General features: G+C 41.2%; 5 protein-coding genes across 9 annotated transcripts; 3 read left to right on the forward strand and 2 right to left on the reverse strand.

The window, feature by feature from the left end:
- LOC109124831 (ultraviolet-B receptor UVR8-like) lies at nucleotides 1,278-4,808 on the forward strand. 2 transcript variants are annotated; one of them, XM_010424733.2, is made up of 14 exons: nucleotides 1,278-1,806; nucleotides 2,240-2,316; nucleotides 2,446-2,524; nucleotides 2,642-2,701; nucleotides 2,812-2,913; nucleotides 3,006-3,099; nucleotides 3,204-3,246; nucleotides 3,347-3,392; nucleotides 3,470-3,516; nucleotides 3,591-3,693; nucleotides 3,913-3,964; nucleotides 4,067-4,170; nucleotides 4,254-4,333; nucleotides 4,474-4,808. In XM_010424733.2, exons 1-14 carry the CDS (start codon nucleotides 1,509-1,511, stop codon nucleotides 4,591-4,593), a joined length of 1,305 nt encoding a protein of 434 aa, XP_010423035.1. In that variant the 5' UTR covers nucleotides 1,278-1,508; the 3' UTR covers nucleotides 4,594-4,808. The 2 variants fall into 2 exon arrangements, with proteins under 2 accessions (XP_010423035.1, XP_010423034.1); XM_010424732.2 differs by having other exon boundaries at nucleotides 1,279-1,806; nucleotides 3,910-3,964.
- On the reverse strand, nucleotides 4,913-14,429 carry LOC104708210 (ATP synthase subunit beta-1, mitochondrial). 3 transcript variants are annotated; one of them, XM_010424731.2, is made up of 10 exons: nucleotides 14,265-14,429; nucleotides 7,288-7,640; nucleotides 6,880-6,955; nucleotides 6,706-6,794; nucleotides 6,493-6,610; nucleotides 6,312-6,415; nucleotides 6,057-6,215; nucleotides 5,737-5,961; nucleotides 5,328-5,639; nucleotides 4,913-5,226 (listed from the first exon to the last, which is right to left on the reverse strand). In XM_010424731.2, exons 1-10 carry the CDS (start codon nucleotides 14,383-14,385, stop codon nucleotides 5,113-5,115), a joined length of 1,671 nt encoding a protein of 556 aa, XP_010423033.1. In that variant the 5' UTR covers nucleotides 14,386-14,429; the 3' UTR covers nucleotides 4,913-5,112. The 3 variants fall into 3 exon arrangements, with proteins under 3 accessions (XP_010423033.1, XP_019084445.1, XP_010423031.1); XM_019228900.1 differs by lacking the exons at nucleotides 4,913-5,226; nucleotides 5,328-5,639; nucleotides 5,737-5,961; ... (4 more) ...; nucleotides 6,880-6,955; nucleotides 7,288-7,640 and adding exons at nucleotides 8,166-8,537; nucleotides 8,639-8,794; nucleotides 12,107-12,262; ... (4 more) ...; nucleotides 13,330-13,418; nucleotides 13,504-13,579 and having other exon boundaries at nucleotides 13,912-14,429; XM_010424729.2 differs by lacking the exons at nucleotides 4,913-5,226; nucleotides 5,328-5,639; nucleotides 5,737-5,961; ... (5 more) ...; nucleotides 7,288-7,640; nucleotides 14,265-14,429 and adding exons at nucleotides 8,166-8,537; nucleotides 8,639-8,950; nucleotides 9,048-9,272; ... (4 more) ...; nucleotides 10,191-10,266; nucleotides 10,599-11,115.
- On the forward strand, nucleotides 11,626-18,357 carry LOC104708209 (ATP synthase subunit beta-3, mitochondrial). 2 transcript variants are annotated; one of them, XM_010424728.2, is made up of 10 exons: nucleotides 11,626-12,098; nucleotides 15,412-15,516; nucleotides 15,768-15,843; nucleotides 15,944-16,032; nucleotides 16,132-16,249; nucleotides 16,339-16,442; nucleotides 16,544-16,702; nucleotides 16,799-17,023; nucleotides 17,103-17,414; nucleotides 17,982-18,357. In XM_010424728.2, exons 1-10 carry the CDS (start codon nucleotides 11,718-11,720, stop codon nucleotides 18,093-18,095), a joined length of 1,683 nt encoding a protein of 560 aa, XP_010423030.1. In that variant the 5' UTR covers nucleotides 11,626-11,717; the 3' UTR covers nucleotides 18,096-18,357. The 2 variants fall into 2 exon arrangements, with proteins under 2 accessions (XP_010423030.1, XP_010423029.1); XM_010424727.2 differs by lacking the exon at nucleotides 11,626-12,098 and having other exon boundaries at nucleotides 14,939-15,516.
- On the forward strand, nucleotides 18,829-21,750 carry LOC104708208 (ATP synthase subunit beta-1, mitochondrial). The gene is made up of 9 exons (XM_010424726.2): nucleotides 18,829-19,327; nucleotides 19,660-19,735; nucleotides 19,821-19,909; nucleotides 20,005-20,122; nucleotides 20,200-20,303; nucleotides 20,400-20,558; nucleotides 20,655-20,879; nucleotides 20,978-21,289; nucleotides 21,392-21,750. Exons 1-9 carry the CDS (start codon nucleotides 18,854-18,856, stop codon nucleotides 21,503-21,505), a joined length of 1,671 nt encoding a protein of 556 aa, XP_010423028.1. The 5' UTR covers nucleotides 18,829-18,853; the 3' UTR covers nucleotides 21,506-21,750.
- Nucleotides 21,886-26,422, reverse strand: LOC104708213. The gene is made up of 13 exons (XM_010424735.2): nucleotides 26,220-26,422; nucleotides 25,695-26,128; nucleotides 25,273-25,586; nucleotides 25,092-25,184; nucleotides 24,906-24,996; nucleotides 24,641-24,734; nucleotides 24,465-24,562; nucleotides 24,197-24,266; nucleotides 23,903-24,006; nucleotides 23,691-23,807; nucleotides 23,503-23,579; nucleotides 23,383-23,427; nucleotides 21,886-22,573 (listed from the first exon to the last, which is right to left on the reverse strand). Exons 2-13 carry the CDS (start codon nucleotides 26,001-26,003, stop codon nucleotides 22,036-22,038), a joined length of 1,950 nt encoding a protein of 649 aa, XP_010423037.1. The 5' UTR covers nucleotides 26,004-26,128; nucleotides 26,220-26,422; the 3' UTR covers nucleotides 21,886-22,035.

Here is a 26,450-nt window from a genome sequence, read left to right on the forward strand (position 1 = left end):
AGAGAGAGAGAGAGAGAGAGAGAGAGAGAGAGAGAGAGAGAGAGAGAGAGAGAAAGAGAGCTTTTGGATGTGTACTTGTGACGTGAAAAGCGAAGGAGAAAAAAAATTATAGATTGTTTTTCTTAAAGCATGCATAAACCCAAAAAAGAAAAGGCGGTATGAACATCATACATGAAGAAAAGTTATATCATTCAGTCTTAAAATCTCTATATTTTTTTTTTTCAGTTTCTCATTTTTTTTTAATTTATAATGTGATAGATAAATACTTTTTCTTTGTCTTGTAAAGTAATGAAATTTAATAACAAGATCAAAACTAAACTCTTGCGAGATAAGATCAAATAAGAAACTAATTAAGACATGAAACTGAAAGAAGAAATTAAGTGGCCAAAACAAACAGCGATAAGTAGGTTAGGGGGAATGAAGCCTGGTCCGAGAATCATGTAGGGTGTTCTTTGTTCGTTCTTTCAAATTTCTATCGAATGATCCTTTCCTTCATGACCTCGAGCCAGACAACATACCTCTCAACCCTACATCGCACCACAACACTAGAACTCACGTTAATTCAAAGAAGGGAAAAGAGACCTCTGTCAGAGAAACTGTGAATATGACGGTGTGATACTAAGAAGAAAGACGAAAAGAAAAGAGACCAAAGTTAATGTGATGAAACAATTTATGTAAGAAGAAGAGAAAGAATGGTACGTGAGACAAAAGTGAAACCGAGGTTTTGTCAATATATATAGAGAGAGAGGAACAAACAAAGACCACAACGCCAAGATTTTTTTATATCTCTTCACTTACATTAGTTTAGTATTAAATTATTTGAGTTTGAAAAGTCTTTGGTTAAATTTGTTGGTTACTGTGTTAATATAGCGTGTGCCGTGTATATATAGGGTTACCTCAAATAGAAATTTATAGAGGAAACAAGAGCTGTAAAAGTTCAACATGTTTCAAGTTCGTACATTCAAACTTTTCCTCAATCCTCATCATCCAGATTTTAATTTACTTTGCAATATCTATTAACTTGTTTCTCATTTTTAATTTGCTCCAGTAAATTTATATCAAGTGGTAAAAAGAACTCTTCATATATGGGATTTGGATCCGTAGACAATATATACATATGTAAAAGTTGTTTTTCTCTCAAAGTTTTTTTTCTTACAATTTGCCCCCTCTTTTAGATTTGGGTGTTAAATTGCACAAAACAAACTTGAAGGAGAAATTTTAAAGCAGAAGAAAAAAGACTGCAAGGATCGATTTCTAAAAAAAAAAAAAAACATTTTTCATAGTCTACAGACTTCGAAAACGAGGAAGACGTAGCATTCTTTCTATCCATCAGTTTCTTCTTCCTTCCTTCTTCTTCTTGATCATCATCATGTGATTCCATTCACAGTTCAATCCTTTCATGAAAAAGTTCCGATTTTTTTTTTTTTTAAACGGAGAAGAAGAAGGATCCATTTAAACCATTCTAAATTCATACATTTCCTTTTGATTTCAATTTCAACAAGTGAAAAATGTTGACTAGAGCCCTCGGGCGAGTTCGAATTCCCGGGTCGATGATCCATGGATCGAATACTCCGAGTGGGTTTTTGAAAGATTCGAAATTGGTGGGTTCGATTGGTGTTACCTGTAGAAGATGGCTATCGAACGAGAGCGGGAAACGATTTGCGGCGATGTGGGGAAGCGGGGATTACGGCAGATTAGGACTCAGAAACTTGGATTCTCAGTGGACACCTGCCGTTTGCTCTGCTTTGAGTGATCACAGCATCAGAGCTGTTGCTTGCGGTGGAGCTCACACTCTGTTTCTCACCGGTGATTCCTTCATCAACCCGACTTGCTTTCTATGATTTATTTATTTTTTATTTTTTTTATCTATTTGGTGATTATCCGGAACTTTGAAATCGTAAGAAGGTTGCTATGCGATTTGGTATGTGAGTGTAATCTTAAGAGGGAGAAGAATTGTGTTTGACTAATTGAGCTGAGAACACTGACTTGCTGTGATTGAGTCGTTTTTGGTATAGCACCATTCGGAGCTATGGTTTTGTTGGGTGTAGCTGTAGGTAACCCAGTATTAGAGTGACCTTTTTGGATAGCATTTCTTGGCTTTGTTTGATTGGGCATGTTAATGTTGACTTATTGTTTGATTGGGTTATAAAGTTATCATCTTTCCATCAATGATCGGTTTTGAGAAATTTTAGCATTTTCTGATTGTTAGCTTACATACACACTCCTACACATGTGACAGAAACGAGGAGAGTCTTTGCAACGGGTCTTAATGACTGTGGTCAACTTGGCGTATCAGATGTTCAAAGCCATGCTATGGTATGTTATTAATTGGTAGGTTGGTCAAAAGATTATAGAGGTGCAAGCTTTTTCTTTTTACTTTCTGTGCCTCTCTGACTCTGTTTATCTTCAGTTGTACCTCAAATAATTCGATTATTGTTGCTGTAGGAGCCGCTTGAAGTTTCTGGACTAGAAAAAGATATTCTACACATCTCGGCTGGCTATTATCACTCCGCTGCTATTACAGGTAAACAAGCACAATATTGCTCACTACATTGTCATGATCTGAACCTGGCTATTATCTCCGTTGTTTTTCTGTTCTTTCTTGTCATTCGTATTTACTCTCTTTTTTTATTTCCATTAGTTGATGGTGAACTCTACATGTGGGGAAAGAATTCAAGTGGACAGCTTGGACTGGGAAAAAGTAAACATCTATTCCAATTCAATGATTTATGCAATGTTTTATATGTCCTAATTCATAAGTTACTTGCGCTATTTACATGTTCGTTTCCGTTCTACTTTTTTCTTATGAAGAGGCTGCAAGAGTAGTACGCGTACCAACTAAAGTACAAGCTCTGGATGGAATCACCATACAAACTGTGGCTTTGGGTTCAGAGCATTCAGTTGCTGTTACTGGTTTGATCCTAGATTCTTATCTGGATACGGAAGTAACACCTTTTTTCCTTTCAGTACTCGGAGAGAGTTAAAGGTATCTTTTACTTGAGCAGATGGAGGTGAAGTCCTGAGCTGGGGTGGAGGGGGCTCTGGAAGACTTGGCCACGGTCACCAGTCCAGTCTTTTCGGCATCTTAAGAAGTAACAGGTTGGTCTGTTTTACTTAATTCCAATATAGCTTTTTCTCTTTCTCATGCATTTTTATTCGCAAATTTTCCCATTCTGTGCTGTAAAGTATGCCCCTGATTGCAGTGAATATACTCCAAGGCTTATCAAGGAACTTGAGGGGATCAAGGTACTTTACCGGTGAATAGTTTCTAGTTACCTAGTGGTGGTTTTACTCTTTAGACGTTTATGCTTATGTTTTTCTGTTCTTTCTTTCCCTCGTGCACTAGGTTAAGAATGTTGCTGCTGGTCTGCTGCAGTCAGCATGCACAGATGGTATTGATTTACATTCTTAAAATTATGCATGTTGTGCCATTTACCGATTTTATGAGGTTTATTTGCTCATAATGCAGATAATGGCTCTGCTTTCATGTTCGGAGAGAGATCTATAAATAAGATGGTAAGAAAATGTATTTTTCCTCGATTCCTATGGTCATATATAGTTATGTAAAGCTATCTGATGGGAAGTTACAGGGCTTTGGAGGAGTAAGAAATGCCACAATACCTTCGATTATTAGTGAAGTGCCATATGCAGATGAAGTTGCATGTGGTGGCTACCACACATGTGTTGTTACAAGTAATATTATCTTATTATTTATAGCTTTTTCGATGAACAGGTTGCTATTGAGTCGTTTGTGTATATTGCACGTGCCTGTCCTGCTTAAATTTCTTTTCGCTGTTCTTTGTAGAGGCCCAAAACTGGTTTTTAGTTTCTGCGAAATATATGAACATATCGTCTTTGTAAGTTGGTCGATAGCAACTCATCCTTTGTTGTTTTCTTCGTTCTTGTAAGGAGGTGGGGAACTTTACACCTGGGGCTCAAACGAAAATGGGTGCCTTGGCACAGAGTAAGTACCCGAAAGATTAGGATATTTCCCTATAAGGTCTGAAATCAAGGTTCTTGCACTTGTACCTATACGGCTATACTCATTTTATTTCGGAATTTTCAGTTCAACATATGTCTCACACTCCCCTGTGAGAGTTGAAGGTCCTTTCTTGGAGTCTACCGTATCTCAGGTATCTTGTGGCTGGAAGCACACTGCAGCTATTTCAGGTAGCATATTTTTATATAAAACATCCCTTTTTTTCTTAACACTGTGCAAGTTATTCAACCCAAATTCTGAAACTTGTTTGCAGATAACAATGTCTTTACCTGGGGCTGGGGAGGTTCTCACGGCACATTCTCTGTTGACGGACATTCCTCTGGTGGACAACTGGTTTGTTTCATTATCGTTCTTATTGATCAGTTCCTGACAGATTAATTTCTTATGTGAATGTAATATCATTTCATTTTACTTTCCCAAGAAATTTGGCATCAGAGAGAATAAATAAATATGGTATGTTGTATGTTATGTAGGGCCATGGTAGTGATGTAGACTATGCTAGACCAGCAATGGTGGACTTGGGAAAGAAGGTAAGAGCAGTGCATATATCTTGTGGCTTCAATCATACTGCAGCAGTTCTCGAACATTTTTGAGGACTCCTTGGGCTCGATGTCAATTCATATACATATGTTTTGTTTATTTATTCTTTCTTAAACTCTTATATACTTTGGGTGAGGAGATTGTACATCTGAATCAACTCTATAGAGAGAACCTTGTGGTTCTGACCTTGTAAGCATAAAAGACAGTATATAATATATAAAGAAGAAGAAGAGACGGATAAAAAATAAAGTGCGACACTGGTTTTCTATCATTTCTTGTCAAACGAGTCTTACTTTGAACAGCAAAACATTGAATTCTGTAAAAACATTTTCCTTAATACGAAAACTTGAATACAAATGTGGAGAGAATGAAAACATCAACACTTTGTCTCCTTTATTCCAAGTCAAAAAACTCGAACGAATGAATTTGTTTTCTCCGTACTATCTCTCACACTCACAATGATCACAATGCATCAGTAGAACAGCCTGAAGCATTGCCCTTGTTTTTTTTTCGTTATTGTCAACAAAAGAAGAAGAGAAGTATTAAGCACATGAAGGAGATGAATTAATCCCTTAAGCTGCTGATTCCTTGGAGATCTTCTCTGCCTTTGCAACCACCTCGTCGATGCCACCAACCATGTAAAATGATTGTTCAGGAAGATCATCGTACTTACCGTCGAGTAGACCCTGCAACGATTTGAAGTTTATATAAGCTTACATGTAATGAACAATCATGGAGCAAGGAAGGAAATCGCCATCTGAACTAGAGAATCAATGTATATATATACCTGGAAACTGTTGATGTTTTCCTTAAGATCGACGTATTTTCCAGGGGCACCAGTGAAGATCTCAGCAACGTGGAAAGGCTGACTCAAGAATCTCTGGATCTTACGGGCACGGGCAACAGTCAGCTTGTCATCTTCACTTAGCTCATCCATTCCCAAAATGGCAATAATATCTTGTAAATTCTTGTAGTTCTGTAGCACCTTCTGCACACCACGAGCTGTGTTGTAGTGCTCCTCACCCAAAATGTGAGGTGAGAGCATACGGGATGTTGAATCCAAAGGATCCACAGCAGGATAGATACCAAGCTCAGAAATCTTCACATGAGAAAAATAATAGTACAAGTATATCAGCTTTACGAGCACATCACAGAAATATACTGAAAAGAAACATCAAAAAGAGACAACTTCACACCTGTCTTGAAAGCACAGTTGTGGCGTCCAAGTGAGCAAAAGTTGTGGCAGGAGCAGGATCGGTCAAATCATCAGCAGGGACATAGATAGCTTGGACTGAGGTGATAGACCCTTTCTTGGTGGTTGTGATTCGCTCTTGAAGAGCTCCAAGATCAGAAGCCAGAGTTGGCTGGTAACCCACAGCAGACGGGATACGTCCGAGCAAAGCAGACACTTCAGAGTTGGCCTATACAAGAGAGTATACCGAGTTAAATATACATTCTTTCATGCATATCTGGCACGTAGGTGTTGAGAATAGACACAGCAAATAACAAGGCTTACCTGAGTGAAACGGAAAATGTTGTCGATGAAAAGCAACACATCTTGGCCTTCGGCATCACGGAAATACTCAGCAACAGTCAAACCAGTAAGTCCAACACGGGCACGAGCACCCGGGGGCTCATTCATTTGTCCATACACAAGAGCACATTTGCTTTCAGACTGTTAAGACAGGAAAACAGAGAGAACTAAGCAACAAAATCAAAAGCCATTTGCACGAAAACTAAAGGTGAAGCTTAATCCAAATCAGATGAAAACCTGCTTCTCGCCTAGCTTGATGACACCACTCTCAATCATTTCTCTGTACAAGTCATTGCCCTCACGGGTTCGTTCTCCCACACCAGCAAACACAGAGAAACCACCTGTTCATAAGAAGACGCACCAATTAATAAATAGAAACAGAGACTAATTAAATGAGAACTACTTGTGCTAAACAGACCATGAGCTTTGGCAACATTGTTGATCAGCTCCATAATCAGCACAGTTTTTCCAACACCAGCACCGCCAAAAAGACCAATCTTTCCTCCTCTTTGGTAAGGAGCAAGAAGATCAACAACCTGGAATGAAAATGAACGGAGATCAACAACTCAAAAATTAAAAGACAACACATGTGACCTGTGGGAATAGCACGGAGCTAGGGTCCAGAATCTACCTTAATACCAGTGGCCAGAATCTCTTGCCCAGTGGCTAGATCAACCAAAGCTGGAGCATCTCTGTGAATAGGTAGGTAATGGTCGGTCTCTGAACAACAACAGTAAGAACATATTGTCACGACAGGTATGCAGAAAGTGAGACATTGATTAAGTGTGTGGCTAAAACTTCTTACTAATTTCGCCTCTCTCGTCAATGGGTTCCCCAAGAACATTCATGATACGTCCAAGAGTAGCCCTTCCAACAGGAACCTTAAAAATGACAGCAAGCCAAAAGTCATATTTTCGTTATTGCAACTTAGTCAGATAACCAAGAACAATATTAAAGGCAGCATCAACGAATAGATAAGTCATCCAAATTCACGAAACCATCTGGACATAGAGTTCATTGGAAATGAATAGACTTTGAAGAAAAGAATAATGCAATTTTGGAAAAGTCAATGTTGAGGACAAGAAGAACACGAACAGAGACCGGCGGGACTAGGCAAAATCCAATCAACGAATTCACAGATCTACACCTAACAATGGCTGATATAACGGATCAGTGACCCAAATAGAAGGATATATGCAGAGACACCACTTACAGTGATTGGAGCGCCAGTGTTGAGAACCTTCCTTCCACGGACGAGACCCTCAGTACCATCCATAGCAATGGTCCTGACGACATTTTGACCCAAATGATGAGACACCTCAAGGACCAACCTTGTGGGATGATCCTGAACCTCGAGAGAAGTCATGATCGGAGGCAACCCTTCCTGATCTTCGAATCTAACATCGACAATGGCACCAATGACCTGGCAAACACGCCCGATCGCACCTTTACCACCGTAATCATAGGTCTTCTTGCCCTCATCCTTAGCAGGAGCAGACGATGGCGCAGCTGTGCTTGCCGGTGAAGCGGTCGCGTACTCGGCGACGCGGCCGAGAAGGTAACTACATGGAGCGGCGTGACNATCGTTCTTATTGATCAGTTCCTGACAGATTAATTTCTTATGTGAATGTAATATCATTTCATTTTACTTTCCCAAGAAATTTGGCATCAGAGAGAATAAATAAATATGGTATGTTGTATGTTATGTAGGGCCATGGTAGTGATGTAGACTATGCTAGACCAGCAATGGTGGACTTGGGAAAGAAGGTAAGAGCAGTGCATATATCTTGTGGCTTCAATCATACTGCAGCAGTTCTCGAACATTTTTGAGGACTCCTTGGGCTCGATGTCAATTCATATACATATGTTTTGTTTATTTATTCTTTCTTAAACTCTTATATACTTTGGGTGAGGAGATTGTACATCTGAATCAACTCTATAGAGAGAACCTTGTGGTTCTGACCTTGTAAGCATAAAAGACAGTATATAATATATAAAGAAGAAGAAGAGACGGATAAAAAATAAAGTGCGACACTGGTTTTCTATCATTTCTTGTCAAACGAGTCTTACTTTGAACAGCAAAACATTGAATTCTGTAAAAACATTTTCCTTAATACGAAAACTTGAATACAAATGTGGAGAGAATGAAAACATCAACACTTTGTCTCCTTTATTCCAAGTCAAAAAACTCGAACGAATGAATTTGTTTTCTCCGTACTATCTCTCACACTCACAATGATCACAATGCATCAGTAGAACAGCCTGAAGCATTGCCCTTGTTTTTTTTTCGTTATTGTCAACAAAAGAAGAAGAGAAGTATTAAGCACATGAAGGAGATGAATTAATCCCTTAAGCTGCTGATTCCTTGGAGATCTTCTCTGCCTTTGCAACCACCTCGTCGATGCCACCAACCATGTAAAATGATTGTTCAGGAAGATCATCGTACTTACCGTCGAGCAGACCCTGCAACGATTTGAAGTTTATATAAGCTTACATGTAATGAACAATCATGGAGCAAGGAAGGAAATCGCCATCTGAACTAGAGAATCAATGTATATATATACCTGGAAACTGTTGATGTTTTCCTTAAGATCGACGTATTTTCCAGGGGCACCAGTGAAGATCTCAGCAACGTGGAAAGGCTGACTCAAGAATCTCTGGATCTTACGGGCACGGGCAACAGTCAGCTTGTCATCTTCACTTAGCTCATCCATTCCCAAAATGGCAATAATATCTTGTAAATTCTTGTAGTTCTGTAGCACCTTCTGCACACCACGAGCTGTGTTGTAGTGCTCCTCACCCAAAATGTGAGGTGAGAGCATACGGGATGTTGAATCCAAAGGATCCACAGCAGGATAGATACCAAGCTCAGAAATCTTCACATGAGAAAAATAATAGTACAAGTATATCAGCTTTACGAGCACATCACAGAAATATACTGAAAAGAAACATCAAAAAGAGACAACTTCACACCTGTCTTGAAAGCACAGTTGTGGCGTCCAAGTGAGCAAAAGTTGTGGCAGGAGCAGGATCGGTCAAATCATCAGCAGGGACATAGATAGCTTGGACTGAGGTGATAGACCCTTTCTTGGTGGTTGTGATTCGCTCTTGAAGAGCTCCAAGATCAGAAGCCAGAGTTGGCTGGTAACCCACAGCAGACGGGATACGTCCGAGCAAAGCAGACACTTCAGAGTTGGCCTATACAAGAGAGTATACCGAGTTAAATATACATTCTTTCATGCATATCTGGCACGTAGGTGTTGAGAATAGACACAGCAAATAACAAGGCTTACCTGAGTGAAACGGAAAATGTTGTCGATGAAAAGCAACACATCTTGGCCTTCGGCATCACGGAAATACTCAGCAACAGTCAAACCAGTAAGTCCAACACGGGCACGAGCACCCGGGGGCTCATTCATTTGTCCATACACAAGAGCACATTTGCTTTCAGACTGTTAAGACAGGAAAACAGAGAGAACTAAGCAACAAAATCAAAAGCCATTTGCACGAAAACTAAAGGTGAAGCTTAATCCAAATCAGATGAAAACCTGCTTCTCGCCTAGCTTGATGACACCACTCTCAATCATTTCTCTGTACAAGTCATTGCCCTCACGGGTTCGTTCTCCCACACCAGCAAACACAGAGAAACCACCTGTTCATAAGAAGACGCACCAATTAATAAATAGAAACAGAGACTAATTAAATGAGAACTACTTGTGCTAAACAGACCATGAGCTTTGGCAACATTGTTGATCAGCTCCATAATCAGCACAGTTTTTCCAACACCAGCACCGCCAAAAAGACCAATCTTTCCTCCTCTTTGGTAAGGAGCAAGAAGATCAACAACCTGGAATGAAAATGAACGGAGATCAACAACTCAAAAATTAAAAGACAACACATGTGACCTGTGGGAATAGCACGGAGCTAGGGTCCAGAATCTACCTTAATACCAGTGGCCAGAATCTCTTGCCCAGTGGCTAGATCAACCAAAGCTGGAGCATCTCTGTGAATAGGTAGGTAATGGTCGGTCTCTGAACAACAACAGTAAGAACATATTGTCACGACAGGTATGCAGAAAGTGAGACATTGATTAAGTGTGTGGCTAAAACTTCTTACTAATTTCGCCTCTCTCGTCAATGGGTTCCCCAAGAACATTCATGATACGTCCAAGAGTAGCCCTTCCAACAGGAACCTTAAAAATGACAGCAAGCCAAAAGTCATATTTTCGTTATTGCAACTTAGTCAGATAACCAAGAACAATATTAAAGGCAGCATCAACGAATAGATAAGTCATCCAAATTCACGAAACCATCTGGACATAGAGTTCATTGGAAATGAATAGACTTTGAAGAAAAGAATAATGCAATTTTGGAAAAGTCAATGTTGAGGACAAGAAGAACACGAACAGAGACCGGCGGGACTAGGCAAAATCCAATCAACGAATTCACAGATCTACACCTAACAATGGCTGATATAACGGATCAGTGACCCAAATAGAAGGATATATGCAGAGACACCACTTACAGTGATTGGAGCGCCAGTGTTGAGAACCTTCCTTCCACGGACGAGACCCTCAGTACCATCCATAGCAATGGTCCTGACGACATTTTGACCCAAATGATGAGACACCTCAAGGACCAACCTTGTGGGATGATCCTGAACCTCGAGAGAAGTCATGATCGGAGGCAACCCTTCCTGATCTTCGAATCTAACATCGACAATGGCACCAATGACCTGGCAAACACGCCCGATCGCACCTTTACCACCGTAATCATAGGTCTTCTTGCCCTCATCCTTAGCAGGAGCAGACGATGGCGCAGCTGTGCTTGCCGGTGAAGCGGTCGCGTACTCGGCGACGCGGCCGAGAAGGTAACTACATGGAGCGGCGTGACGAGCGGGTGAAGGAGACGGAAGCCTGGGGTTACGGTTGCCTAATTTGGCAGCAGATCTACCGGAAGATGAACGGAGAAGCGATGATAAGACTCTCCGAGACGCCATGTGTGGAGTTGTGTGAGAGGAAAGAGAGAGACAGAGAGAAGAAATGCTAGGGTAACAACAACATATGCTGATTGCCGAATCTGAGCTCCACTCACTCTGTTTGGTGGGCTTATTAATAATGGGCTTATTTGGGCCTCCTTATCTAACCAAAAATATGACTCTTGGCCCTTGGGGTTGGGGATCCATATGTTTAATCGAGTTGGGTGGTCAAAGCTTGATTCGAGATCATGCTAAGCATATTTGGTGATTAAAATGTTGGGATTAACATAATAATTTCATCCACCTCATAGAGTTTACGTATGCATATGGAGTTTTTGATGTTTGTATACAACTTGGTTGCTCAAGTCCAGTGTATTATTGTATTTCAAAAATTATTACCTTGGTTGGGGTTTTTTAATTTTCAGAAAGAAGATCAACGAATTGATTATTCCTACCAATCAACGGCCCCGATATGGAAAAGAATCAGACAGTTTACACGTGTCGGATTCAGAACAAAACACGTTCTACAGAAGAAGTGGTCTTGCGTTAGTGAAATCAGGAGAGCTAGTTTTAAAGAGAAGGAGAAGAGAGAAGGAGAAGAGAACATATTCATTTTGTTAACCCTAGCGAGAGCCCCTTTCTCTCTTTAATCTCTCGCTAACAGTCATGGCGAGTCGGCGAATCCTTTCATCGCTTCTCCGTTCATCTTCCGGCAGATCTACTTCTAAATCCTCCTTAATCGGGAGCCGAAACCCCAGGCTTTCATCATCACCAGGTCCCGCGCATCGAGCCGCTCCATGTGGGACACTTCTTGGCCGAGTCGCTGAGTATTCTACTTCTTCTCCGGCTAATTCGGCTGCGACATCGTCTGCTCCAGCTAAGGATGAGGCGAAGAAGACTTATGATTACGGTGGCAAAGGTGCGATCGGGCGTGTTTGTCAGGTTATTGGTGCCATTGTCGATGTCAGATTCGAAGATCAGGAAGGGTTGCCTCCGATCATGACTTCTCTCGAGGTTCAGGATCACCCTACGAGGCTGGTCCTTGAGGTTTCTCNTATTGCAATAATATCTTGTAAATTCTTGTAGTTCTGTAGCACCTTCTGCACACCACGAGCTGTGTTGTAGTGTTCCTCACCCAAAATGTGAGGCGAGAGCATACGGGATGTTGAATCCAAAGGATCCACAGCAGGGTAGATACCAAGCTCAGAAATCTTCACATAAGAGAAGTAATAGTATAAGTATAACAGCTTTATGAGCACATCACTGAAATATACTGTAAAGAAACATCAAAAAGAGACAACTTCACACCTGTCTTGACAGCACAGTTGTGGCGTCCAAGTGAGCAAAAGTTGTGGCAGGAGCAGGATCTGTCAAATCATCAGCAGGGACATAGATAGCTTGGACTGAGGTGATAGACCCTTTCTTGGTGGTTGTGATTCGCTCTTGAAGAGCACCAAGATCAGAAGCCAGAGTTGGCTGGTAACCCACAGCAGACGGGATACGTCCGAGCAAAGCAGACACTTCAGAGTTGGCCTACACAAGAAAGTATACCGAGTTAAATATACATTCTTTCATGCATATATGGCACATAGGTGTCGAGTAATAGACACAGCAAATAACAAGGCTCACCTGAGTGAAACGGAAAATGTTGTCAATGAAAAGCAACACATCTTGGCCTTCGGCATCACGGAAATACTCAGCAACAGTCAAACCAGTCAGTCCAACACGGGCACGAGCACCCGGGGGCTCATTCATTTGTCCATACACAAGAGCACATTTGCTTTCAGACTGTTAAGACAGGAAAACAGAGAGAACTAAGCAACAAAATCAAAAGCCATTTGCACGAAAACTAAAGGTGAAGCTTAATCCAAATCAGATGAAAACCTGCTTCTCGCCTAGCTTGATGACACCACTCTCAATCATTTCTCTGTACAAGTCATTGCCCTCACGGGTTCGTTCTCCCACACCAGCAAACACAGAGAAACCACCTGTTCATAAGAAGACGCACCAATTAATAATTAGAAACAGAGACTAATTAAATGAGAACTACTTGTGCTAAACAGACCATGAGCTTTGGCAACATTGTTGATCAGCTCCATAATCAGCACAGTTTTTCCAACACCAGCACCGCCAAAAAGACCAATCTTTCCTCCTCTTTGGTAAGGAGCAAGAAGATCAACAACCTGGAATGAAAATGAACGGAGATCAACAACTCAAAAATTAAAAGACAACACATGTGACCTGTGGGAATAGCACGGAGCTAGGGTCCAGAATCTACCTTAATACCAGTGGCCAGAATCTCTTGCCCAGTGGCTAGATCAACCAAAGCTGGAGCATCTCTGTGAATAGGTAGGTAATGGTCGGTCTCTGAACAACAACAGTAAGAACATATTGTCACGACAGGTATGCAGAAAGTGAGACATTGATTAAGTGTGTGGCTAAAACTTCTTACTAATTTCGCCTCTCTCGTCAATGGGTTCCCCAAGAACATTCATGATACGTCCAAGAGTAGCCCTTCCAACAGGAACCTTAAAAATGACAGCAAGCCAAAAGTCATATTTTCGTTATTGCAACTTAGTCAGATAACCAAGAACAATATTAAAGGCAGCATCAACGAATAGATAAGTCATCCAAATTCACGAAACCATCTGGACATAGAGTTCATTGGAAATGAATAGACTTTGAAGAAAAGAATAATGCAATTTTGGAAAAGTCAATGTTGAGGACAAGAAGAACACGAACAGAGACCGGCGGGACTAGGCAAAATCCAATCAACGAATTCACAGATCTACACCTAACAATGGCTGATATAACGGATCAGTGACCCAAATAGAAGGATATATGCAGAGACACCACTTACAGTGATTGGAGCGCCAGTGTTGAGAACCTTCCTTCCACGGACGAGACCCTCAGTACCATCCATAGCAATGGTCCTGACGACATTTTGACCCAAATGATGAGACACCTCAAGGACCAACCTTGTGGGATGATCCTGAACCTCGAGAGAAGTCATGATCGGAGGCAACCCTTCCTGATCTTCGAATCTAACATCGACAATGGCACCAATGACCTGGCAAACACGCCCGATCGCACCTTTACCACCGTAATCATAGGTCTTCTTGCCCTCATCCTTAGCAGGAGCAGACGATGGCGCAGCTGAGCTTGCCGGTGAAGCGGTCGCGTACTCGGCGACGCGGCCGAGAAGGTAACTACATGGAGCGGCGTGACGAGCGGGTGAAGGAGACGGAAGCCTGGGGTTACGGTTGCCTAATTTGGCAGCAGATCTACCGGAAGATGAACGGAGAAGCGATGATAAGACTCTCCGAGACGCCATGTGTGGAGTTGTGTGAGAGGAAAGAGAGAGACAGAGAGAAGAAATGCTAGGGTAACAACAACATATGCTGATTGCCGAATCTGAGCTCCACTCACTCTGTTTGGTGGGCTTATTAATAATGGGCTTATTTGGGCCTCCTTATCTAACCAAAAATATGACTCTTGGCCCTTGGGGTTGGGGATCCATATGTTTAATCGAGTTGGGTGGTCAAAGCTTGATTCGAGATCATGCTAAGCATATTTGGTGATTAAAATGTTGGGATTAACATAATAATTTCATCCACCTCATAGAGTTTACGTATGCATATGGAGTTTTTGATGTTTGTATACAACTTGGTTGCTCAAGTCCAGTGTATTATTGTATTTCAAAAATTATTACCTTGGTTGGGGTTTTTTAATTTTCAGAAAGAAGATCAACGAATTGATTATTCCTACCAATCAACGGCCCCGATATGGAAAAGAATCAGACAGTTTACACGTGTCGGATTCAGAACAAAACACGTTCTACAGAAGAAGTGGTCTTGCGTTAGTGAAATCAGGAGAGCTAGTTTTAAAGAGAAGGAGAAGAGAGAAGGAGAAGAGAACATATTCATTTTGTTAACCCTAGCGAGAGCCCCTTTCTCTCTTTAATCTCTCGCTAACAGTCATGGCGAGTCGGCGAATCCTTTCATCGCTTCTCCGTTCATCTTCCGGCAGATCTACTTCTAAATCCTCCTTAATCGGGAGCCGAAACCCCAGGCTTTCATCATCACCAGGTCCCGCGCATCGAGCCGCTCCATGTGGGACACTTCTTGGCCGAGTCGCTGAGTATTCTACTTCTTCTCCGGCTAATTCGGCTGCGACATCGTCTGCTCCAGCTAAGGATGAGGCGAAGAAGACTTATGATTACGGTGGCAAAGGTGCGATCGGGCGTGTTTGTCAGGTTATTGGTGCCATTGTCGATGTCAGATTCGAAGATCAGGAAGGGTTGCCTCCGATCATGACTTCTCTCGAGGTTCAGGATCACCCTACGAGGCTGGTCCTTGAGGTTTCTCATCATTTGGGTCAAAATGTCGTCAGAACCATTGCTATGGATGGTACTGAGGGTCTAGTCCGTGGTAGGAAGGTTCTCAATACTGGCGCTCCAATCACTGTAAGTTGTTTCAATGTCGTATGAGTTTTCTGTTACAAGTCCCGTAGATCTAGGATCAGGACTCAAGTTGGGACATTTTCGCCATTTGATACCTCCTTGGTCTAGATCTGAGAATCAGTTTATGGCAACTCATTTCGTTTAGTTTCGCTAGTTTCTGATTGTTATCTTTAATCGTTGACTTTTGTCCAAAAGTCTCTGTCTTTCCGAGGGATTCATGTCTTATGATGTGGTGAATTTACATGTCTATTCAGGTTCCTGTTGGAAGAGCAACCCTTGGACGTATCATGAACGTTCTTGGAGAACCCATTGACGAGAGAGGCGAAATTAGTAAGAACTCTAAGCCATACTTAAACACTGTCTTACTTCTATGAACCTCCTGTCATGACAGTTGATTCTAACTGTTTGTGGCTTTTGAATGATTTAACAGAGACCGACCATTACTTACCCATTCACAGAGACGCTCCAGCTTTGGTTGATTTGGCCACTGGTCAAGAGATTCTGGCTACTGGTATTAAGGTAGATCCTGTTACTACCTCCACGCTGTTTCTACAGGTCACATTTGTTGCCTTTTGTGTTCCGAGCTGACGTTTGTTGCTTTACCTTTTTTTTTGTAAGGTTGTTGATCTCCTCGCTCCGTACCAAAGAGGAGGAAAGATTGGACTTTTTGGCGGTGCTGGTGTTGGGAAAACGGTGCTCATTATGGAACTGATCAACAATGTCGCAAAAGCTCATGGTATGTACTCTAAATGTATATTTAAGTAGTGTGCACAGTGGTATTCCAGTTGTTTACTTACCTAACTGGTTCTACTACTGGTGAATAAGGTGGTTTCTCCGTGTTTGCTGGCGTGGGAGAAAGGACCCGTGAAGGAAATGACTTGTACAGAGAAATGATTGAGAGTGGTGTCATCAAGCTAGGCGAGAAGCAGGTTTTCATCTAATTTTGGATTACTCTTCACCTTCCCTTTTCCTGCAAATGGTGTTTGACTGGTTTTTGTTGTCAATTCTTTCTGTTTTCTTTTCTTAACAGTCTGAGAGTAAATGTGCCCTAGTGTATGGACAAATGAATGAGCCCCCGGGTGCCCGTGCCCGTGTTGGACTGACTGGTCTGACTGTTGCTGAGTATTTCCGTGATGCTGAAGGCCAAGATGTGTTGCTTTTCATTGACAACATTTTCCGTTTCACTCAGGTGAGTCTTGCTCTTTGCTGTGTCTATTACGCAACCACTATGTGCCATATATGAATGAAAGAATGTATATTTAACTTGGTATACTCTCTTGTGTAGGCCAACTCTGAAGTGTCTGCTTTGCTCGGTCGTATCCCATCTGCTGTGGGTTACCAGCCGACTCTTGCTTCTGATCTTGGTGCTCTTCAAGAGCGAATTACAACCACCAAGAAAGGTTCAATTACCTCAGTCCAAGCTATCTATGTCCCTGCTGATGATTTGACAGATCCTGCTCCTGCCACAACTTTTGCTCACTTGGACGCCACGACTGTGCTGTCAAGACAGGTGTGAATTTTCTCCTTCTGACGCTTCTTTTCAGTATAGTTCTGCTGTCGTCTTTATACTTTTTCTCTCCCATGTGAAGATTTCTGAGCTTGGTATCTACCCTGCTGTGGATCCTTTGGATTCGACGTCTCGTATGCTCTCGCCTCACATTTTGGGTGAGGAGCACTACAACACAGCTCGTGGTGTGCAAAAAGTGCTACAGAACTACAAGAATTTACAAGATATCATTGCCATTTTGGGAATGGATGAGCTAAGTGAAGATGACAAGCTGACTGTTGCCCGTGCTCGTAAGATCCAGAGATTCTTGAGTCAGCCTTTCCATGTTGCTGAGATTTTCACTGGTGCCCCTGGAAAATACGTGGACCTTAAAGAAAACATCAACAGTTTCCAGGTATGATACACACTATCACATTTTGTTCTGAGTTCCTAAAAGCTNTTTCCTCTTCCACACACACAACACAACTCCACTCATGGCGTCTCGGAGAGTTTTATCATCCCTCCTCCGTTCATCTTCCGGTAGATCTGCTGCCAAATTAGGCAATCGAAACCCTAGACTTCCGTCTCCTTCACCCGCTCGTCACGCCGCTCCATGTAGTTACCTCCTCGGCCGCGTCGCCGAGTACGCCACTGCTTCACCGGCAAGCTCAGCTGCGCCATCGTCTGCTCCTGCTAAGGATGAGGGCAAGAAGACCTATGATTACGGTGGTAAAGGTGCGNAGAAAACATCAACAGTTTCCAGGTATGATACACACTATCACATTTTGTTCTGAGTTCCTAAAAGCTCTCAATGTGTGTGGATTTGAAGTTGAGTTACACAGCTGGTTTTTAGTGTAGAAGAATTGCGTTGTCTTATGTCTAGATGGACGAGATTTACTCTACCATAGATAGGTTTGCTCTTACCAAATGGAATATGTCCAGTGACTGACCCAAAACATCTATTGGGGATAATTTGTTTCAGGGTTTACTGGATGGTAAGTACGATGATCTTCCCGAACAATCCTTTTACATGGTTGGAGGTATCGATGAGGTGGTTGCAAAGGCAGAGAAGATCTCGAAAGAGTCAGCAGCATAGAAGCTGGATTCATCTCTTTCATACGCCTAATACTTCTCTATTTCTTTTGACAATAACGAAAAAGAAAAAAAAAACAAATGCCTGTGAGTCCCCCCACCAAACGGAGATTGAGTGCCGTAGTTATAGTTTCTTTTGGTTCGAATTCCTTGAGAGCTACGAGATGTACTGAACATATCCTCCTCAACTCGCTTATACTCATATTTTTGATTGCATCCTTGCGGTGTTGAAATAAAGGTTAAGCAAGTCTTGCAGATTATGATTTCTTGATCTCCGGCTTCCTTTCAGAGAGTATGCTTTAAAAGACGAGCATGATATAATTAATCTATGCCAAAAAATTACGAGCACTATATAACAATCCCATGTTTTTAGAAAGTATAACAGCATCCCATGTTTCTTAGAAAGTATAACGACATTGAAATCTTGCATCTACTACAACCGCAAAACATATACCTCATGACTAAATCCACTTAGAGAATTGAGATTTAGCAACGATCGTTTCACCAAAAGAAAAAGAAATAGGTTTAGGTTTGACAGAATCAAACTCCGACCTCCCAAAATATACTAAAAGGAAAAAAAGCTCACTATGGATCCCAAAGGTCAAATCATCTTCTTTAACCTTTCGTTTTTTCTTTCCTTTGCAAATATGTATAGACCCAAATATATAAGCCCATTATTTAAAGCCCACTAAACGTTGAATCAGGTGCTGTATTTACCCTAGCTACCATTTCCTCTTCCACACACACAACACAACTCCACTCATGGCGTCTCGGAGAGTTTTATCATCCCTCCTCCGTTCATCTTCCGGTAGATCTGCTGCCAAATTAGGCAATCGAAACCCTAGACTTCCGTCTCCTTCACCCGCTCGTCACGCCGCTCCATGTAGTTACCTCCTCGGCCGCGTCGCCGAGTACGCCACTGCTTCACCGGCAAGCTCAGCTGCGCCATCGTCTGCTCCTGCTAAGGATGAGGGCAAGAAGACCTATGATTACGGTGGTAAAGGTGCGATCGGGCGTGTTTGCCAGGTCATTGGTGCCATTGTCGATGTTAGATTCGAAGATCAGGAAGGGTTGCCTCCGATCATGACTTCTCTCGAGGTTCAGGATCATCCCACAAGGTTGGTCCTTGAGGTGTCTCATCATTTGGGTCAAAATGTCGTCAGGACCATTGCTATGGATGGTACTGAGGGTCTCGTCCGTGGAAGGAAGGTTCTCAACACTGGCGCTCCAATCACTGTAAGTGGTGTCTCTGCATATATCCTTCTATTTGGGTCACTGATCCGTTATATCAGCCATTGTTAGGTGTAGATCTGTGAATTCGTTGATTGGATTTTGCCTAGTCCCGCCGGTCTCTGTTCGTGTTCTTCTTGTCCTCAACATTGACTTTTCCAAAATTGCATTATTCTTTTCTTCAAAGTCTATTCATTTCCAATGAACTCTATGTCCAGATGGTTTCGTGAATTTGGATGACTTATCTATTCGTTGATGCTGCCTTTAATATTGTTCTTGGTTATCTGACTAAGTTGCAATAACGAAAATATGACTTTTGGCTTGCTGTCATTTTTAAGGTTCCTGTTGGAAGGGCTACTCTTGGACGTATCATGAATGTTCTTGGGGAACCCATTGACGAGAGAGGCGAAATTAGTAAGAAGTTTTAGCCACACACTTAATCAATGTCTCACTTTCTGCATACCTGTCGTGACAATATGTTCTTACTGTTGTTGTTCAGAGACCGACCATTACCTACCTATTCACAGAGATGCTCCAGCTTTGGTTGATCTAGCCACTGGGCAAGAGATTCTGGCCACTGGTATTAAGGTAGATTCTGGACCCTAGCTCCGTGCTATTCCCACAGGTCACATGTGTTGTCTTTTAATTTTTGAGTTGTTGATCTCCGTTCATTTTCATTCCAGGTTGTTGATCTTCTTGCTCCTTACCAAAGAGGAGGAAAGATTGGTCTTTTTGGCGGTGCTGGTGTTGGAAAAACTGTGCTGATTATGGAGCTGATCAACAATGTTGCCAAAGCTCATGGTCTGTTTAGCACAAGTAGTTCTCATTTAATTAGTCTCTGTTTCTAATTATTAATTGGTGCGTCTTCTTATGAACAGGTGGTTTCTCTGTGTTTGCTGGTGTGGGAGAACGAACCCGTGAGGGCAATGACTTGTACAGAGAAATGATTGAGAGTGGTGTCATCAAGCTAGGCGAGAAGCAGGTTTTCATCTGATTTGGATTAAGCTTCACCTTTAGTTTTCGTGCAAATGGCTTTTGATTTTGTTGCTTAGTTCTCTCTGTTTTCCTGTCTTAACAGTCTGAAAGCAAATGTGCTCTTGTGTATGGACAAATGAATGAGCCCCCGGGTGCTCGTGCCCGTGTTGGACTGACTGGTTTGACTGTTGCTGAGTATTTCCGTGATGCCGAAGGCCAAGATGTGTTGCTTTTCATTGACAACATTTTCCGTTTCACTCAGGTGAGCCTTGTTATTTGCTGTGTCTATTACTCGACACCTATGTGCCATATATGCATGAAAGAATGTATATTTAACTCGGTATACTTTCTTGTGTAGGCCAACTCTGAAGTGTCTGCTTTGCTCGGACGTATCCCATCTGCTGTGGGATACCAGCCAACTTTGGCTTCTGATCTTGGTGCTCTTCAAGAGCGAATCACAACCACGAAGAAAGGGTCTATCACCTCAGTCCAAGCTATCTATGTCCCTGCTGATGATTTGACCGATCCTGCTCCTGCCACAACTTTTGCTCACTTGGACGCCACAACTGTGCTGTCAAGACAGGTGTGAAGTTGTCTCTTTTTGATGTTTCTTTTCAGTATATATCTGTGATATGCTCGTCAAGCTGATATACTTAAAACTATTATTTTTCTCATCTGAAGATTTCTGAGCTTGGTATCTATCCTGCTGTGGATCCTTTGGATTCAACATCCCGTATGCTCTCACCTCACATTTTGGGTGAGGAGCACTACAACACAGCTCGTGGTGTGCAGAAGGTGCTACAGAACTACAAGAATTTACAAGATATTATTGCCATTTTGGGAATGGATGAGCTAAGTGAAGATGACAAGCTGACAGTTGCCCGTGCCCGTAAGATCCAGAGATTCTTGAGTCAGCCTTTCCACGTTGCTGAGATCTTCACTGGTGCCCCTGGAAAATACGTCGATCTTAAGGAAAACATCAACAGTTTCCAGGTATTTTATATACATTGATTCTCTAGTTCAGATGACGACTTCCTTCCTTGCTCCATGATTGTTCATTATATGTGAGCTTATATGAATTGTAAATCGTTGCAGGGTCTACTGGACGGTAAGTACGATGATCTTCCTGAACAATCGTTTTACATGGTTGGTGGCATCGACGAGGTGGTTGCAAAGGCAGAGAAGATCTCCAAGGAATCAGCAGCTTAAGGGATTGATTCGGCTCTTTCATGCTTAATACTTCTCTTTTTTTTTTCTGACAATAACGAAAAAAAAAACAATCCCTGTAACTCTCCCACCAAACGGAATCTGAGTTCCGTATTTATAGTTTCCTTTGGTTCAAATTCCTTGAGAGCTGGCAAGAAGATGCTGAACAGATCCATTCACTGTTACTCAAATTTTTGTCTATTTTGCTTGCATTACATGTTGAAATAAAGATTAAATCTTGCAGATTCTAATTTAAATGTAAGAGATCGTGATTTCTTGATTTCAGTATCGTCTCACAAGTCTTGCTGATGTTCATCGTCATTTAACCATCATACGCAATAACATCCCATTTTTGAAAACTTCTCACTTTTTTATTCTTGGGCAAAGAAAACATATCACTATATTGAAATATTGCAAATGATCTAACAACATGATGTCTCAATACAACTTCTTTCATAAGCTTCTTTTTTGCTCTTATATACAACCAAATATGTATGCATCAGAAGCATTTGAGACCACAAAAACACTCTCCATTAGAAACTCAAGCTACCTTCTTTCAACAATGCTTTATAATCTCTAGGCACATCCACCCGATCGATCACATCCAACACCTTTTCCTTGTCGATAACAAAATCAAGAAGCGGGAAACCCGAAGAATACCTTTTCACTGCAGCTGATTTGCTTCTTCCCACTCCACGGAAATACTCACTGCTTTTGCTCAGAGGGTCACATTTTCTTGCCCCAGAGTATTCAGAATCAAAATCTTGACTCTTGCTAACACAAGGAGTTCTCTTTCTTTTGCTTGCCTCTTGTAACATCTTTTCCTCCTCAACTGTTACTAATGGGACACTGATTGGTTCAGATATCAACTGATGGTTCACAGTATTCAGTGAAGACTTGATAGAAGAAAGTCTAGGAACTCCTCGAGCATCGCTCTTAGCTTTTGTAACCAAATGTTGTAACCAAATTATCTGTCCAAGAATGTAGATCTCTGTCTTTTCTTTACTAGCGTGATAGAGTGTTTCAATACGTAGTATATCTCCACCACTAGGCTTACTAGTGAAATCAGTCCTGTAAGATTAAAAACGAAACCGTTGGAGGAAAACAAAACACAATATGCAGGTGAATAGAAGGTGCAGGTCTCATTTCATTCCATCACTAACCCTGTATTTGCCCACTCTCCAACCCAACCAAAACCATGATGCGCTCTGCGATGAACCCATTCAACGATTTAGCCATTAAAAAGGAGAATTTTATACTGAGAGCAGAATATGTAAAGTTGACTTGACGAAAGAAGGGTCAGATTTCTTACTTGGTTGTGTTGCCTGCAACAGGGACAAGCCAATGTAGTGTCCTCTCCATCTCGTCCTTAATTTGTGTAACCGAAAGCTGTTCATACAAATCAGAAACCATAACACCTTGTGTTCAGTGTGACNCAGAGGGTCACATTTTCTTGCCCCAGAGTATTCAGAATCAAAATCTTGACTCTTGCTAACACAAGGAGTTCTCTTTCTTTTGCTTGCCTCTTGTAACATCTTTTCCTCCTCAACTGTTACTAATGGGACACTGATTGGTTCAGATATCAACTGATGGTTCACAGTATTCAGTGAAGACTTGATAGAAGAAAGTCTAGGAACTCCTCGAGCATCGCTCTTAGCTTTTGTAACCAAATGTTGTAACCAAATTATCTGTCCAAGAATGTAGATCTCTGTCTTTTCTTGACTAGCGTGATAGAGTGTTTCAATACGTAGTATATCTCCACCACTAGGCTTACTAGTGAAATCAGTCCTGCAAGATTAATAACGAAACCGTTGGAGGAAAACAAAACACAATATGCAGGTGAATAGAAGGTGCAGGTCTCATTTCATTCCATCACTAACCCTGTATTTGCCCACTCTCCAACCCAACCAAAACCATGATGCGCTCTGCGATGAACCCATTCAACGATTTAGCCATTAAAAAGGAGAATTTTATACTGAGAGAAGGGTCAGATTTCTTACTTGGTTGTGTTTCCTGCAACAGGGACAAGCCAATGTAGTGTCCTCTCCATCTCGTCCTTAATTTGTGTAACCGAAAGCTGTTCATACAAATCAGAAACCATAACACCTTGTGTTCAGTGTGACAAGCCAAAAAGCCACATTCTTTCTTCATTTTTGTATACTAGGGAGTGTAAACCAGAAGACATTACCTCCTTATCAACATTGAAAGATTTAATCTTGGAACGTAGAGCCAATTTTATACCAGGTGGTAAGCTTTGGTATAGAGAATCCCTTGCATTTGTAGTTATAGAGCTTGCACGAGCGACCTATTCCCATCAAAACATCACATGCGATATGATTGAGAGAATACACATAGACCAAACCAAACTAAATGAAGCAATGCTACGTTTTGTGCACTCACAAGTGTATCAATCTGCACAATTATGTTTGCATAATGTAAAGCAAGACCAGCAGGTCCCAATCTTTTATCATAATCTGCAGCTCCTTTCTTCGATGGTTGGTCATCTGGGCAAAGAAAGTGAATTTAACATTATCATTCAGGTTTCTTGAGGAAACTTAATTATGAGGATCAATTAACAAGAGAAATTACAGTATGTAGTAAAATAGAGCAGTGGAAGACAGAAAAGTGGATTCAAAAGATTTGATACATGCTCAGTCGCACATGGTGAAGGTACAAAAAGGAGAACTTACATACCAGCACCACCGAAGATATTATGAATCTCTAGCAACAAGAAATGTACAATATCAACTAGTTTCTCCATCACCTGAAAAACAAATGAGTGGGTAAGTTAAAAACATCATCATAATAATATATTTATGTTTCCAAGATTTTTCTAACAATAGGTTTAGTTTTGGCAGAATTTTAGTTGGTAAAGTGTAATGTTTTAAAGTGACTTTAAACAATGCATTAACACCATACAGCTGAAGCATCTGGTGATGTTAAATGATAAAGCTGTACACACCTCTTCAAAACCTCTGGACCACAATGACTTTTTCTTTAAGCTCTTCACTACTTTTCTCTGCGCTTTAAGTTCCGTTTTTAAGATTGCAAGGCCATCACCTACATTAAAAGAGAGCACTGTCATTTTTCCAATGTTTCAAACTTAATAAAGCAGGCAAGTAGTCTTCGATAACTCACCCTTACTGCTATTAGCTGAGTTCTCTTCTTCTCGACGCTTTTGCTCATAGTCTTTCTCCAATCGATACAAAACTTGGAGTTCTTGGTATAATTCCTGAATCAAAAGAGATATGCAAACACATAAATTTGAGATGTCTAAGTGACATGACAATAACCTGCAGTTTTCCATCACATATTCTTTCGAAAGTAAACAGCTACTAAAGAAGATCTAGATAGCAAGAACAAGTCAATATACGGTTTCTAATTTTAGAAAGTATTCACTCACAGCAGTATACTGCACTAGAACCATCAGTTGATCAACAACCAACACCGCATCTTCCTTCAACTGCCTTTGAGGGGTTAATTCTTTGCTGATCCTGAGGACAAACCAAATGATTCAACAGCTTGAAAGAAAGCTATGACACACAAATATTAACATTATCTCATGCAGAAATATTATTTATGAAGCTACCTATCAAAATAACGCTGTAAATTATGCCACTGAATATCTTTGGATCGGTTTCCAAACCGAACCACTTCTCCTGAGAAAACTTGCAGCTCCTGCCTGCAAATACATCAACTTAACTATCTTGCAATGATTTAAAAGTGCTAGGAAAAAAAACAATAGAAGCAGTCTGAACTCGAACATTCACCTCTTATCACCAGCAACAAGTCTGAGGAGTTCATTGAAATCATTCGAGACAAGATTTTGAACACCCTCGGAATAAAGAACATTTTCTTTCAAATGCTCAATGTTCCTCTTAGAAAGGGATTCAATGAGATTTGAGCTTTTTACAATTGTGTTTGCTACTTCAAAAGCTAAAATTCCAAGTTCATTTCCTTTAGTTGCAACTCCAGAAGTAAATCCACCGCTGCTCAGATCAGTCATGCTACTCCCAAGAGTATCCAAAACATCCTTTGCTTTACCTAATCCTGCTTTCCCTAAAAGTACACTTGCCTCTGTAACCTGCCACAATATATAGCAACTTCAGATTGTTCTCACTCTCACGACATTTGAGGACTTCTTACAGTTAAAAGACACTTGCAGTTACTAAGAGACAATGCTTAAACTAACCTTGGAAACTGCGGTCTGAGTAGATTTTGCAGACCGTAATTTCTGTGATGGAGCCATGGTATACGTCGGAATCCCATCATAGAAATTATCTTCCGCTTCCCTTTCACGGAAAGAGAACACATCTTTCAATTGGCTTTGTTCCTTAACGTCTTTAACCATAACTTGCCTCATACCAGGACTAATCAAACTGGTCTGCCCATTTGGTTGTGGGTAGCCAGAATCATGTTCTCGACCATCATCAGCTACACTTGAACCTGAATACTCACTGCCAAAATTGATTCCAAGGCTCTTGGAGCAAAAACTCCCCATAACTCTAAATTCCTTCTTCAAAGACCTCAAAAGCTAAGTTATCGGAAAGATCATGCCGCTGTGGAAAAAGAAGTCTTAGAGAAAAAATCTCGAAACTTTGATCCAAAACCAGCGAGAGTAATAACCTATAACAAAGGAAAAAGTAAGGTCAGATCAAAAGACTCAAAGGAAACCAAAATCCTCCAGACAAAAATTTCATAATAAAAAGGACAGGACCGTGTCCGAAATAGTTCAAGACATTGCAATCGCCTTCGGAGAAAGGTAACAGATTCAGAGTATTCGTCTAGTTCTGAAATACATCGGTCACGAAGTAAAAGCCTTTAGGTCAACCACTGTACAAGCGCCTCTCTCTCTATCTGTATCTCTGTCCACAGAACTGAGCAAGATCGGATTTTGAACTGAGGAATGGGAAGAAGAAGACTTACCCAGAAGAGAAAAAGACCAGGA

The sequence above is a fragment of the Camelina sativa genome, chromosome 8 (genome assembly GCF_000633955.1).
Source record: "Camelina sativa cultivar DH55 chromosome 8, Cs, whole genome shotgun sequence".
Taxonomy (NCBI): Eukaryota; Viridiplantae; Streptophyta; class Magnoliopsida; order Brassicales; family Brassicaceae; genus Camelina; species Camelina sativa.